At 41.2% G+C, this 15,935-nt stretch overlaps 1 protein-coding gene across 1 annotated transcript; it reads left to right on the top strand.

Annotated features, from left to right (window-relative positions):
• Window positions 1–1,931: 1,931 nt before the first annotated feature.
• engase (endo-beta-N-acetylglucosaminidase) lies at window positions 1,932–15,491 on the top strand. The gene is made up of 14 exons (XM_012880758.3): window positions 1,932–2,150; window positions 4,350–4,426; window positions 4,519–4,720; window positions 4,864–5,012; window positions 6,523–6,677; window positions 7,947–8,095; window positions 8,231–8,402; window positions 8,486–8,592; window positions 8,687–8,798; window positions 9,166–9,353; window positions 12,269–12,411; window positions 12,976–13,075; window positions 13,168–13,279; window positions 14,350–15,491. Exons 1-14 carry the CDS (start codon window positions 2,032–2,034, stop codon window positions 14,737–14,739), a joined length of 2,175 nt encoding a protein of 724 aa, XP_012736212.2. The 5' UTR covers window positions 1,932–2,031; the 3' UTR covers window positions 14,740–15,491.
• Window positions 15,492–15,935: the final 444 nt, after the last annotated feature.

Genomic DNA, 15,935 nt, shown 5'->3' with positions numbered 1-15,935 from the left:
ATTTTGCATTTTATTTATTTAAATATATATACATAACATTTATAAATATATAAATAACAATATATAAAGGGAAGGCATGGCAAGGCCTCAAAGGCATCAAAACTTGGTGATAAAGTAGGAGCTGCTTTTATTGAACTACAATCATGTTATATGTCAAATCATAGAATTAGTGATAAGGCTTCTGTTTATAATGGGGAATTAGTCGCTATCATCTTGACATTAATGTGGATTAAATCCAGTAAACCTAAATGTGTCGTTATTGCCACAGACTCCAGTAGTACAATTTTCAGCATAAGGTTTGGACAATCGCAGTCCAGGCAGGATATTATAATAAACATTTTACAGTTGGTTTACAGAATTTAAAAATCAGGAATTTTAATTGGTTTTGGTCCCTTCTAATATAGGAGTAGTTGGTAATGAGCTTGCAGACAGGTATGCTAAAGATGCTACTAAGAAATCAGAAATCACTCTGGAAGTCTTATATAATAAATCAGAAATAAAAGATATAGTGAAGGAATAAATGAAAAAGAAATGGCAGGATGAAATAAAGAACGTAAAGGGAGACATTTTTATTCTATTCAAAGGACAGTGGGAAGAATGAGGTTTTCCCAAAATATTTTCAAATGACTATGACCTGGATGACTGAGAATCTTCACCAGCATCGGAAAGATGAGGGAAACATCAAGGAGGAAGAGGGAAGATGATATTCTATCAAGATTTAGATTGGGTCATACTTATTTGAACTGAAGTTTGAACAAAATAGGAAAGCATCCTACAGGACTATGTGTGTGTGGTCAGTCACAAGAGACAGTTGAAGATGTGCTTATTAATTGTATAAGATGTCATAGAGAAAGACATAAAATGTAGAGTTTAACTTGAACAAATTACTTTGGTTAAGTTCTGAGCATATTTTATTTTTCAGTTTCTTTTAAGAACTGAACTGTTTATTCGGATATAGGGTCTCCATTCTGGTTCACACTCCAACTCAGACGTTGGCGGTAATGCACATTCAAAGGTTGTTAGCCAACCACCATAACATCTGAGGAGGGAGTTTCAGTATATACAGGAGAAATGCTAGCTTTGCTTTTAGCAGTTCAATGGGTGGAAGAGGTAAGACCATTAAAATCTATCATTTTCTCAGATTCTAGTTCATCATTAATCAGTTTGCAAAATAATCAGTCAGACAGTAGACCAGATATATTAATTGAAATACAACAAACACTTTACAGAATAAATATGATGGGGTTAGTAGTAAATTTTGTTTGGGTTCCGGCACATAACGAGATTAAAGGAAATGAAATGGCAGACAGAATGGCTAAGGAGAGTAGAAATAAGGTAAAGGTAGATATTAATGTTAGTTTTGGTATAACAGAAATAAAGGGTATAATTAAACAAAAAGCCAAAGATAGGTGGCAAAAGTTATGGGATGAAGAAAAGAAAGGAAGGTGGCTTTATAAAATACAAAAGAGAATTGGACAAATGAGAATAACAGAAAGGAACAGGAGAGAAGAGATAATTATTTCACGGCTTAGAATGGGACACACTGGATTGAATAGATCATTATTTTTGATAGGCAAACATCAGACAGGGAAATGTGACTGTGGGGAAGATGAGACTGTGGAACATGTCATTTTAAATTGTAATAAATATTGGATTCAGAGAAACAGGTTGACAAGTAAACTTAGTAACATGAAAATTAAACTTTATATTGTTGATTTATTGCGAAAGGAATCAGGAAGCAGAGGATACCAGGTCATATTTGAGTTTTTGAAACAGAGTAGGTTGTATAATAGGATATATTTTATTTTTTTATTTTTTTTTTTTGTCATGCGGTCCACACTCCATACCAGTTGGTTGCGGTAATGCTCACCTAAACGTTTTTTTGCCAACCGCCAATAAAAATCAAGAAGAAGAAGAAGAAGAAGAAGAAGAAGAAGAACATCTGAGGAGGAGGAAGAAGAAGAAGAAGTTCCTCCTTGGTATTTCCTCGTTTCTTCTCTTACAAGTTGCTGCTGACTCAACTGTGGAGAAATGGCCTTAGCTGGTGATAAAAACAGGATTGTCGGAGAAGAGGACATCTCAGGTGTTAATAATCTCAAAAGAAAAGGAGACGAGGCAGAAGGCGGAGAAGATGACAGTAAAAACAGCAGGTACAGTTCCCAGAAAGACTTCTTTAAAGGCGATTAAAACTAAGTTAGTAGAGTTTTAGTCTAAAACAACAAGCAAAAAAAAATGTATAGCCTATGGTTTTAACGCATGGATGATGTGGGCTGTGTAAGGTTGAAATCTAGGCTGAAGTGCACAGAGCCACACACCAGAGGTTCCAGCTGTTTTTATCAATCGAACACCAGCACAGCTCGGTTGGCCTATATTCTAAAATATAGGCCAGATATGTATTTGGGACATAGGATGCTAGAGTTTAGGCTGTGTGTCATGGCTTTACCATGTCTGTATGTTAGTGGACTGAAAGAAGCATTTAACACAGCAGCAGCTTGTCTTCTCCTCCTCCTTTAAAAAGTCAGTCTGGTGGTGGGGGAATCCTGAGGCATTGATATGAACCCAGATCACATTGATCACAATCTGCTTCCAAGCCTGCTCTGTGGCCTGAAGGCTGGTTCAGGCGCTGATGACTCCATCAGTAAAAAACAGACTGGCACTCTGCTCACTGTCCTCTTCAGCCTGACTGTCTGTTTGATTAATAGCCACAGCAACACTGCTGGTCACATGCATTTGTCCCTGGTTTCTGATTGGCTGTATGGTTTTAGGAAAACCTCCAATTGTAATATATCTGTTAAATGATGCGAAGACATTGACCGTTTTAATTAATCCACATTGTCACTCTTCTCTTTCTGGGTCTGGGCAGAGGCTTACAACCTTGTCCTTCCAGATGTTTTGTTGAGGGTTCTGTGGGACTATGGGGTATCTTGGCTAATGCTTGTGTGCCCAAAGCATTTGTAGTATAAAGGGAAGTCTGTTGTCTGTGTGGCTCTCGACATCTTTTCTTCTTGAAGATGATAAAGTTCTGTTGGCATCATCAAGCCAAGATAATGTTATCTTGAGATAATGAGATAATGTTTCAGATAATAATATCAGAAAACTTTAACTGCCTTGCTCCTGATTATAGATATGGAACATTTCTTTCTAAATGCCTTGTTCTTCTCCACACCTAGTCTGTTGAGCTCTAACTTGTAGGAGCCGTCCTCCCTTTGGACCTTTGGTCATCAATGTTGCATTTTGGGATGACCTCAGCTCTGGTTCTGCTGGTGATTCCACGGGTAGTTACTGTAGATGGCACAGAGCAATGGTCAGGACGAGCAACATCAGTTACATCCCGAGCTCATGCCTTCTTCTGGCAGCATTGCTGGGTCTGAGGAGACGGTTCAGCTGAACTCTGTGTGCTTTCCCTAGCACCTGGTGGGCCCTGTGAGCGCGTCACTTGGCAGGACCAAGGTGCATCACTTTTCCTCCGTTGTATGCCGGAGAGGTCTGGACTTTCATCCAAAGTTAATTCATCTTTAATTCAACTGGGAAATCCCGCATCTCCCACTGTTTTGTGCTGGCTAAAAAATACCAGCTGAACCGCTTAAGGAGCCGCAGCTGCCCCCGCTGAAACGGGACGCTTGCCGCAGCTCCAAGTGGTCACCATACAGGTGAGCCAGGACGCCGTAGCAGCCTTCAGCCTTCAGCTGGACACCAGCACGCTCTGCCCCCTCAGCACCACCAGCCAACATCGCCTTCCCTCTCCTCGTCAATCCAGCTCAGACCAAAGGTGCTCTCTTTCTGCTTCCTGCTCTGGGTTTTTAAAGACAGGAAGTTCAGCACTGCTCTGTGAAGATGTCACGCAACGTTTAAGACGGCAATAAGATGAAGCTTTCTTTGAATGTGGACCACATCTGCTTTTACCTTGCATTTACATATTTATTAAAGGCCTTTCTGGGACATTTTTTCACAATTTCTCGGCTCATTTGTTCCTGGTTGCCATTGGTAACCATGACATTACATGGATCAAATGACTAATTTAATTACACATTACCATTCCTGAGATTTACTGTTGAATCTGGGTATATAGAGGGCAGAAGATGAGGCAGAACCTGGCACCAAACGTTCAGGTCCAGCTGGGATGTATAAAGGGAATTTTCATGCTGGTGTTCGTTCGCATGGTTTTATAAATCAGGATTTGTTTTGGGCATATGCTATTCTTGGTTTTTAGACATACGCCACCCTTTAGTATAGATATGCAGTGTTTTATAAATGAGACTCCTGGACTGGACAGCAACAAGCTCCATAATCTGCCTTTGCTAACTGAAGCTGTTCATAAATAAAGCAAAGGTACCTTTTTATTTCATCAGGATTGAGTCCTGTTTTGATCAGCCGGTGGATTCAAGCGTTCATGAGGTCATCAAGTACACGCCTTCTGCTCTTCCTGGTACGGTGACTGCCGTTAAAACGGCCAACAAACTGACATGTAGTCTGTATGATGGTGTGTTATGCTTGTTTTATTTTTATTGCTCGTTCCAGCCAAACACTATGATGCAAAGACAACTGAACCTATCAGCTGTGGCCTATGCTCCATGGATGAGTTGTTGTCATGGAACCGAAGCGAGGCGAGCTCCTTCAACGTGGCGGTTGTTCCTCTGGCACCTCGGCAGCCCCGTCTGATCAACTGTCTACGTCGGACATTGGTGTCTCACGACATGATGGGCGGCTACCTGGATGACCGGTGTTTATTTATAATTTACCCATGAATTTATCTCTGATTAATTAATACATTTGGGCCTTTTCCTTTTTTAGATGTTTTCTCTGGAAGGTTTGCATTACAATCTGACTTTAAAAGGAAATTTCCTGCTTACTTCTCTTTTAAAGGTTTGTCCAAGGTACAAATTCAGAGGCCCCATATGCCTTCTACCACTGGCAGTACATAGATATTTTCAACTACTTCACACATCAGTTGGTTACTGTTCCTCCAGCCGTGTGGACAAATGCTGCACATAAACATGGAGTCATAGTTCTTGGTAAGCTAAAAAAAAGCCATTTAATAGACCTGCATGTAGATTAGTATCCTGAAGTTGTTTTTATAGCCATTTACAAAAGCGTTCATACCCTTTGAACTATTTGGCCACATTATGTAAACACATTTCAATGTATTGAATTGGGATTTTATTTTATTGATTAACACAAAGTAGCAAGTTTTGGAGTGAAAGAAAGAGAGCGTGTAAGTTTTCTTAGACCAACTGCAGACCTAGCAAGACGTGGAGGTCCACAGGCTGGGAAAGAAAAACATTAATCTGAGAAGCAGCCAAGAGGCTCATGGCAGCTGTGGAGGTCTTTTCAGATAAATAGATAACCAACACTCACTGTTTATCTTTTTTCCCTTTTAATGTGAGCGATACATTGATAGCGAACAAAGATGGGCATCTAATATCGACGTTTCCATGTACTCCTGAATTGTCCACTGGTCATTTTGCCTGGACTCAGGAGTTGTGCACACTGACCATTCTCTCTAGAAATGCTACAGAGATCCCCAGCTCAGGTTGGAAGATCCACTGAAACGACAACTAGTGTGCACTCTAAGACTGCGCCCGTGTTCTCAAATAATACTACAACTAAAAGTAGCTCTTAGGGACCTCGTTTTAGAAAAAACGCACGTATGATGATTAAAAAAAATCCTACATTGTGATTTCTGGATTTTTTTTTTAGATTATGTCTCTCTCAGTGGACATGCACCTAAAATGAAGATTTCAGACCCCTCCATGATTTCTAAATAGGAGAACTTGTAAAGTGGCAGGGTGTTCATATGCTTATTTTCCTCACTGTGTAAAGATCACAACCTTTGGGTAAAACTGGCGTACACACGTTCAGGGCCCCGTTTTGTGCATGAGCAAGCTTTATAAATGAGGCCCCAGCTCCTTCCTGCAGCAGTTGGCTTAGCTCCTTCCTGTAATTACACAAGATAAGTTGGGCAATTCTAGAGATGTTGGTCTGCCTCATAAAATCTCAATAAACTACATTGAAATGTTTGGCTGGACTAATTTAGAGGAAGTTCAAGGGTAAGCTTACCTTTGCAAGGTTTTGCATCTGGTTTGTTTGGTGTCAAGATTACAAGTTATACAGCTGTCAAGTAACCTGCTGGTGAGCTGAAGTCTTCCTTTGGTTGCCAGACTTTATATTTCCCCTGAATGTACTGGGGGCCTCACCAATGTTCCTTTTTGTTAAAAAAAAAACTATAGCCACCAGTGTAGCTGAGCAGAATAAAGTAAGTATACAAATTCCATACAAAGAAGGAAAAGAGGTCTAAAACAGGGATCTCTTGTTTTACATTATTATGGACAAAAAAAGAGAGTATAAGGGAAGGAGACGGATCTGTGTCAGCTGCTGTATGAAGGGTTCTTGCTCAACTGGCTCAGTTATGAGGCCAACCCGCTTTTGTGAAATTATGATGACACAACAAAGTGGTATGTAGTCACTGATCTGACCCCTGTTTACATTATTTGCTGTAATCTGAAACACTGGCCTGCTTTTCAGGGACTTTCATCACTGAATGGACGGATGGAGCTACAATGTGCGAGGCCTTCCTGAAAGATGAGGAGTCCTACCGGGCCGTGGCTGATAAGCTAGTCCAGATCAGTCAGTATTATGGCTTTGATGGCTGGCTCATTAACATAGAGAACAGTCTGAGTGTGAGTAAGATATCTGCGCCTCTCCTCACAGCAACACTGGCCACACACACTGGTTTTCCTCATAGCTGTGTGCATCGTGTTTGACAGACAACTTCTAAGTTGTGCATTTATTTGTTGAAACAATATAGAACACAAAAAAAACACGTTTTTTAAATTCTAATTTAAGAAAATGCACAGAGGTTTTAATAAAAAAAAAAATTGTTTATTATTTTTATGAGGACATTAAGCAAAAATGTAATTTATTAAGTTATGGTATTAAAACAACCAATAAGAAACGGATAATGCACGTCTGACACGCATGTCAGATCTCTCATACCATAAAAACTTACAACACAACACAAATAAGTGTCAACAACCCTTAAATTACTGTATAACAGAACATAACTTGGTTGTTCATTTTCCTCACAGGTATTTCTCCTCCATGTAGAATTCCACTTCAAACACTTTATATTTGTCCTTGTTTTAAGTGGGGCAGCATAGGACTCTCAAATCCTGATAACTTGGCCTTGGGAGGAGGAAAAAGAAGATTTTCACAGAGAAAGTGCAGAGAAAAGTTAAACTGAAGAGCAACAACATTAATATTGAGGACCACCATGAATGGGTTAAACAAAAATAGAATTTTATTAATAAAAAACTACAAACCTGAAAGAAACAAAAGAAAAACGAACACTTGAGCTTTCTATACGCAGACCGATCGCTCTGTATTCAGTAACCTAAATCAGATCTGCAGTTCAGCAAGGCTTTCTCTTATTTTACACTGAACCCTATTAAGTTTTGTCTCTAAAACCTGATGGGTTCAAAAAGTTGTTTACGGCCCCTGATTGGACCACCGTGAACGGGAGGAGGGAGAAGGATCTGACCCAAAGAACCCTCCGGCGAATCAGTGCAGCTCAAATATGCAACATATAAAAATAATTTCACTGGTGTCAAAAGTCAGAAATGTTGTGCTTTAAAGCCCTTCTTGTCGTTCTCGCCATGGCTGAGGCGAAATTGTCCTCATAAAGCCCTAAATTTTAACTCCGTCAGGCAAACTTTGCAGCAGGTCTGGTCCATTTTTGCACCAACCTCTGATAATATGGCATCAGCAAAACCTTTTTACAGCCAACAGCCAGAATCAGCACTAGTCTCAAAGTCTTTGTGAATAATAGGGAAACTGTTGTCAGTGCGCCAGGTTTAAGCAGTGCTACTCCTTCACATCCTGGTGATGTCACTGTTTTCTGAATAAAGAAGTCAATAGCTCTGGACTGATGGGAAAAGTTGGGTTTGTAGGAGGCAGCTGTGAGGAACACTCCGTTGTTTCTGCGCTATCTGACCGACCAGATGCACGAGCGAGTGCCCAGCAGCCTGATCCTGTGGTACGACAGCGTTATTGAGAACGGAAATCTTGAATGGCAGAATGAACTCAACCAGTCCAACAGGTAAAGAAAATGAAATGAAAAAACAACACACATTTGTCACCATGACTCTATTTCCTCCAATCAGACCACCAATGTGGTTGGTCTGTTGAACTCCCAGACACTAACTTAGCGTTTTTTCTTTTTTTTTCCTCTTAGGATGTTTTTCGATGCTTGTGATGGATTTTTTACAAACTACAACTGGGACGAGAAGAACCTAGAGCAGATGAAGGATTACTCTGGGGTTCAGGGCCGTCAGGCGGATGTATACGTCGGGGTGGATGTGTTTGCCAGAGGAAATGTGGTGGGAGGCATGCTGGAAACAAACAAGGTAAACACTGAACAGCCTGTCTGTGACGGTGGAGCCACTCAGAACCACGGCTTACCGCTGCATCCTGCTCTGCTTGTTGACAGGCTCTTGATCTCATTCGCAAGCACAACTTCTCTGCAGCCATCTTTGCTCCAGGATGGGTCTACGAGAGCCTAAGTGATAAGAGCGAGTTCCGCTCTAACCAAGACAAGTGAGAGCCGCTCAGCATTCCCACTGGAGACGGTGCACCAGTGGAAGCTCTGAGATAAATGAGGCTGAGATTCTTTCTCTGCTCTCTCCTGCAGGTTCTGGGCTCTCCTCTCAGATTACCTGTACATCCACCGAGCAGCCTCACGTCTGCCCTTCATCTCCTCCTTCTGCCAGGGCTTTGGGAAAGCAGTTTACCGGAAAGGACAGGTGCTTTCAGTGTTCACAATATTTTAATAAAAGCTTCTTTTTTTTTCTTTTTTTTTTTTGCTGCATAAATACACAAAACCAACCCCACAACACCAAAATGTAATACAAAAATGGAAAAGAAATTGTTTACACTAACAAAAATAACACTATTTAATCTAAGTCCTTAATTTTCACAAATAAATCTTCATTCAGACTAAAAACATGAAGGTTTTACATTGTGTATCAAGTTTTATTTTTTTAATTTCAGCATTTATTGTTAAAATATACAAAAACATGGACTCCACAGTAATAAAGCCCTACTGCTAGAATGAGCTTTGATGTTGATCTAAAGGAAAAGGACTTTTTTCTTGCTACTTCTGTGTTGCAGCGTGAGACAGAGAAGAGCTGGTTCAACCTGTCTGCTCAGGAGATCCAGCCTTCTTACTACCACATGGATCTGGGGGGTCCGGGCTGGGTGAGCAGCAGCGGCTGCCCTGAAGACGCCTGGAATGGAGGCTGCTCGCTGCTGCTGCATGGACTCATCCCTGCAACTTTAAACACTCCCATTTGTGCCAAGTAATGTGTGTGTGCATGCACATTTGCTTTAACTTTCTGCTGTATATAGTAACGGTTGCCAGAGAGGAAAATATAGACCTATAGAGTGATTTTAAAACTGTCTCTAAAACAATCCCCTACCGTAGAATTTACACCACCTTTAGCCTTTCCACATGTTTTACATTTCAGCCACAGACTTTTGTGTTTTCTATGGGGTACTGGTGGCCTAGTGGTTAGAGCAGAGCGCTTGCATAACCTTCCATCCAGTGTCAGGTCTTCTGCAGCCACTAACATGTTTTCTTCCAGGATTGGATTGGATTTAGCTCCATCTATCTTCTCTTCATCTCTGAGCAGCTTTCCTGGCGCTGCTGAGGAAGGGCATGGTGCTGCTACCTCTAGATTTGATATTGGAGACCGCTTTAGTTTTCTTCCACACAATGAGATTAGGTTTATATTAAAGTGAGGCTTCTTTTTAAAGCTCCAGGATTAATTTCTGGGGTAAACCAAAGCCTGGGGCTTTAAAATCTAAATGGAAAGCTTGAGGCGTTTCCATTTGCTAGGGGCCACTTATGTAAAACAGCCCAGTGATGAGGAAGTTGTGAGGAAAACTGCAGCACCACTTCAGTCCAGCAGGTGGCAGCCAGAAGACACCATAGGGCAAACAGACAAAGGCAGAGAAGCTGTATGCCAGTCCTGTCACTCATCTGGACTCTGGAGATACAGGATAGAGAGCGCTGATGGCGTTAAACCTCCTTAGCTCCTTTTACACCGGCCCCGTTCCACACTGCCAGACTATTCTACTCCTGTTGGTAAAAACAGATAAAAATAAAGCACAGCTTCTTTCTGCCTGCACAAGGACCACAGTGGTATGGGTGTGTGTGTCAGAAGTGGAAAGAGGAACTGAGACTGATCTGTCTGTTCCAAAGTTTGCCTCGTGGAGTTAAAAGTTAGAGCTTTATGAGTGTATTTTTTCTTCAGCCACGGCAAAAACGACGAGGAGGATTTTTAGGTACCAAGGACTTTTGATCGCAGGGGAATAGTTTTTATAGGTTATAGGATATACGTGTTGCGCTAATTTGGCTCCTCTGCTTTCTCTACCATGGAAGACGGAAAGTAGAGAGCCTGCTTTGTTCCGCGCCCACACACTCCATCAGTGCAGGCGGCCAGTGGACTAAAGAAAAAAACTATTAGTGTAAAATGAGATAAAGCCTTGCTAAATCCGTGGATCTGAATTAAATCCATCGCGGCCATCTGCGTCTTTTATCTTTTTTTTTATCTTTCCTTCAGATATGGTTCATGGTTTGTAAACAGTAAAAGAGTTCACACAACTAAAAATACCAAAAACATCCAGCTACAAATTTACTACTTGCAGATATTCTCCACAAACTCAGTAAAGGCTTTACATTCCCCTTTCAGCCGCGATGAACAGATCCAGTCTGCGGGAAATCACAGAGCGTCTGGCTGACTACAGGATGCAGCAGCGGGGTTTCCCCCTGCAGCCCCCCCCCAGCCAGGCCAGCCTGTCAGCAGGTCTCTGAACCTGACAGCTCTGAACACAGAACCAAAACTGGCTCATAACCCTGATCAACCAGCTGCACAGATGAAGTTTGAACGCATACTTTCTCACCTAAAAACATCTTGAAATTACTTTCTCTGATAAATGAAGGGTATAAAATCAATAGAGTTGTAAACTCGTCATCTCCTTACTTCTCCTTATTGCCCCTTGTGGCAGATCGTTTTTCTTGCTGCACACAACCCTGTCCCCTAAGCAAAGCCCCAGGCTTGGTGAAACGTGCTATCCTCAGACCAGGACCTGTTTCCCATTAAAGTAAAGTCTGGGGAAAGTGAAAAGGCCCTCTTGTTGCCAAAAGTACTGGGTCATACCACCAGATGAATGGATTCAGGTGGTCCAATCACTTCATTGGCTGCAGGTGGATTATTCAGTTCAATTCAAGTTTATTTATATAGCGCCACTTCATGATATCCGGTGGTGCAGAGTGATATTACACACTTGGGAAGAATATTTAATGCGCCTTATACTCTGCTGCTAAAATGCGGTACATGGGGGATGATTTAGCAAACAATTTCTTCTGCTTGTATTCATTTATTTTGCAATTTTCGCTTTTTGTATATTTTTATCTTAATCTGTAAAATACAAAAGTTTGTACATAATGTCAGATTTTTGTCCAATTACATATTTTTTTTGTTATTTTTAATGGCACTAGTGGCCTTTAATGAAAGTAGGCTGACAGGAAGGGGGGCTGAGAGAGAGGGGGCTGAGACACGCGGCAATGGTCCACTTCCTACCTGGGACAGCCTCTTGGAGTTCTAAGGCTGTTATACACGAGACGCCCGCGCTACCCCTGGGCCCCTGATTACACCATTTCTAAATAATAAATCATTACTTAAGTCGCCTTGTTACTGAAAATGTTTCTACTCTGAAGTAATGTCTGGGTGGGCTACTTTTTACTTGAGTAAAAAATATGTTGAAGTTGTGCTACTCTTGTTTGAATACGATTCTTTTGCTGTTCGACCCTAACGCTGATCAAATAATGGAAGCAGGTGCCTCCTCACTCTGACACATCTTAACCAGCTTGTTGAGTTTTTAAGAAGCCTTGTTCACCTACTTGTGATCCACAAGGGTCACATATAAACAGGATGGTTCTGTCCATACTATTACACCTCAGCTCTGGAAACGGCTTCCTTTGTTTTCATGTTGTCTTCAGAATTTGGACCTTTTATAAAACAGCTTAAGATACTCTTATTTAAATGTCCTTTCCTTAACATCTTTTCAAATGTCGTATTTTGTCTTTGGATCATTTCCTTTGCTCTTTGTCTTTTTAATGTTTTTTTTAATGTATTTGCTTTCTTAACGTCTATGCTATATACATTTAAAAAAATGAACCTTTCTGTTTGTAATTTTGTGTGTTTGCCAGGATTTTCTCCCTGCATGTGCCACTGGATTCCAAGATCATGGTAACTCTAGTCTACAAAGCCTCTGCTGGGATCACTATATCTTTGCAGCTGACAACAACAGACTCCATTCACTGTTCCCAATCTGAAGTCCACGAGGTCACCCGTGAGTTTCTTTCAGGGCATAACTTCAAGTCCAGTGTAAAAGTGAGGCATACATCCAGAAATCCTCTGGATTGGCTGTTTGATGAAAAATATCCAATGTAGAAGTTCTAAAATTAGATTCACTCACCAACTTTAACTCCCTTATCAATGCTTTAGTAGTCTTTACATTTTGGGCAAACTGCCTTTTTTTGAGCCTGACCCATCCATCCATCCATCCATCCATCCATCCGTCCATCCATCCATCCATCCATCCATCCATCCATCCATCCATCCATCCGTCCATCCATTTTCCAAACCGCTTAATCCCTCATGGGGTCGTGGGGTTGCTGGTGCCTATCTCCAGGGCCTGACCCAACATTTTAAATTAAAAACATTTAGAAATTTTTAAACTCTCCTTTAACAAATACTTTCTTTTAAATACAGTTAAAATTACAAATGTTACAATCAAACAGGTTTTTCTATACAGCAAAAACACTACAAAGTCCAAAGCCGACAAGAGGTTTTTAAAAAATGCCACCAGTCTGTGTTGAGCTTTGAGCTGAAAAAGGTCTGTTTTTCCCAACAGTAACAAGTCTGTCCCATAAGACACTGAGTGTTGGAGCACAGGCAGTGAGCCAGATCTCTGACCTGTGTGGAAACAGGAACCTACATGGGTGGACTGTTAAGTAAGGCACAATGACGGCGGAGTAGCATTTAGGTTAATTAATGCTGATTTTAGTGTCTTAACGTCTCGTCTCTCTGTTGTTGCTCTGAGCAGATGTTCACAACTGGAGCTTCACGGCTGTGTTCTCAGAGAAGTGTGTGTCCTTATCCATCGGGACGGAGAGCCTCAGGACCAGTCTTTCAGCTGCAGGGTGGGAGAGATCATGGTGAGAACACTGTACACCAATCATTCTCCAAATACAGAGAAATCAATAGTACACTTAACTGAATGTGGTGGGGTGTATGCAGTCTGCTATTTATGATTCTCACAGATAATTTATAACACGCTTTTTAGTAAAAAAAAAATAAAAAAATTTGTCAAATGCTCAAAACTCCATTCTGGCATTTTTTCTTCAAGAGCTGCCATCAGTGTCATTCTCTAGATGGATAAATCTCAGTGGCATCTAGATTCCACTAATCTTGCTCTCTGATGTAAGCATGACATGGCCCAGTCAAAGTCCAGACCTAAATGAGTCGAAGTTCATGGTGGTCACATAATTTCAACCCAGCTCATAAACTGGGACCCTGTTTTACTCTTTAAATTATTCTTATTTTTCAGTTGAGATTTCACTTAGCAATCTTCACAGATATCCTCTGAGCAGCAAACTTCTTCAGTCCACGCAGAAATGCATAAGGACCATCTTTGCCATTTGCATGAATGTACAAACACTTTTTAGCTTCTAGGGGAAGTGCCTGTTTGTACATTCATGCAAATTGGAAGGTTTTTAACATTGTTCTATAATCGACTGCGGCTTTTCTTCTAATTTTGTTACTTGAACATTTCATATATGAATATTCCTTATTATCTATCAATGCACAGAATATTTCCCTTTCTGATACGTCTTTCTCTTCTGCTGTACAGCATAACTTTAAATTGATCTTTTTCATATTAATCTGGTGTGTAAGTCTGGTGTCTTCTATCTACTTGTTCTTGCCACTGTCACGCCCAGTTTTCCCAACTCTGGGACATTAAAGATATTTCTACTCTATTCAGAAACTCTTTCACAGTCTTCTTTTAAAGAGTCCCTGCCCTCTACGATGTCCTGTGAACTCTTCTTTTTTAAGTGTTGAATAATTATATATAAAAAAAACAACCTTTGAGAGAAAAGAAATGTATGTTTTCCACCGCAGCAGTTGTTCTCTGTTTTCATTTAGCATGATTGTAGTAATATACATATGCATGTGACAATCCTCCCCAGCTGTCCCACCTTAACTCCAGCTGCTCTGTTTCTGGCAGGTACTGAATGTGGATACTCTGCAGCTGCCCACTGACCCTGTTCGAGGCTTGTGCGTTGATGACGTGGTGTGGCAGCGTGGAGTCGGAACATTGCCAGAGAGCCTGCTCCTCAATGCTACCCTGCGCTGGGATTACCCAGGAGAATCTGTGCGCCACTTTAGAGTGTACTGGCGACGGCTGAGAGGCCCTGATCCTAGAATCCCTGCTGGCCAGCTGGAGCTGCTGGCCCGAGCCTACTCCAACCAGTTCCGGGTGACGGAGCTGGTTGTGCCCAAGCCCCCCAGCGTGTTGGAGCTGGTGGTGGAGCCAGTGATCAGGAATGGCTTCCCTGTCCCAGAGAGTCACTGGGGACGGAGACAACTCAGCTACACAGATACATTTGAACAATGATCTCACACAAACGTTCTTTTTTTTCTAGGGCTTTTTGTTACTGTTGTAAACAAGGCTATGAAGTTAAGCAGAAAATTGAACACAAGAAGTAAAATCTAAATGTGGCGAGTTGCCACAGACTATGCTATGCAGTGTTTTTGTGTGAAAATCACTATTGTTTAAAGGTCCTGTCAGTTTCTGAATTCATACATTTTTCTGACTCTACCATCAGTGGCTATGTTTTTGACATAATCCTAAATATGCAGTGACTTGTAGACGTATTGACCCCCCCCCCCCCCCCCAACTTAAGATGTTCCACATTTTGTCACTTAATTACCACAATTTCTGCAAGGTAATGCCTCTTGAAAAGTAAAAGAGACATTTAACAATCTTAAACTTGTCTTTTAGAAACAAAACTCTGACAAGTTTGGTAAACATTTGCATTCTTGATCCGATCACCTGTTCTCAGATGCTGATGCCCATTTTCACTCGTGCAAACTGCAGTTTTCTCACAGGGTTCTGTAAATCAGCTGCTGTCTTTCCTCTATTTAACCTGAATATTGCATTTTTTTATCTGAATATGCTGTATTAATTGTGCAATATATTTTTTACTTTTGTGATAACTAAATTCTTTTCTGCTTTACAAATTTAAATAATCTTTTTTATTCATATTACTTAATCTAGTCTGTAACTCTGATGTATCCTGTCTGCATGCTTTTGCCACTGTCACCCAGATTTCCCCATTGATGGACAATAAAGGTCTTTCTATTCTATGCTGCCCCTTATAAACTAGACAAGGAGAACATTGATCAGAGGAGCAGCCAAGAGGCGCACCTTATCTCATCAACAGCTCAGGAGAGAGAATCTGCTGTCAGGAAACTGTGAGCTGTGAACTCCCCTAATCTGACCTTATTGGAGGCATGACAACAATGGAACCAAAAGAACTTCTGTTTGGAAAGCAGAATTTGTGGCAGAAAATTGACACTGTTCATCCCCCAGAACAGCCCGTCTTTACTGTGAAATATGGTTGTGGCTGGATTATTAGAAGCTTTACCTCAGCAGGAACAGGGAAGCTGGTCAGAGCTGCTGGAAAGATGGATAGAGCTAAATCCAGAACGGGCCTGAGAGGAACCCTGCTAGTGGCTGCAGAGGACCTGAGGCTGGGGTGGAGGTTCACCCTCCAGCTGCACAACCACCATAAACCTCCAGCCAGAGCT

Source organism: Fundulus heteroclitus, unplaced genomic scaffold (genome assembly GCF_011125445.2).
Source record: "Fundulus heteroclitus isolate FHET01 unplaced genomic scaffold, MU-UCD_Fhet_4.1 scaffold_170, whole genome shotgun sequence".
Classification (NCBI taxonomy): domain Eukaryota; kingdom Metazoa; phylum Chordata; class Actinopteri; order Cyprinodontiformes; family Fundulidae; genus Fundulus; species Fundulus heteroclitus.
This window is presented reverse-complemented; position numbering and strand designations above follow the sequence as displayed.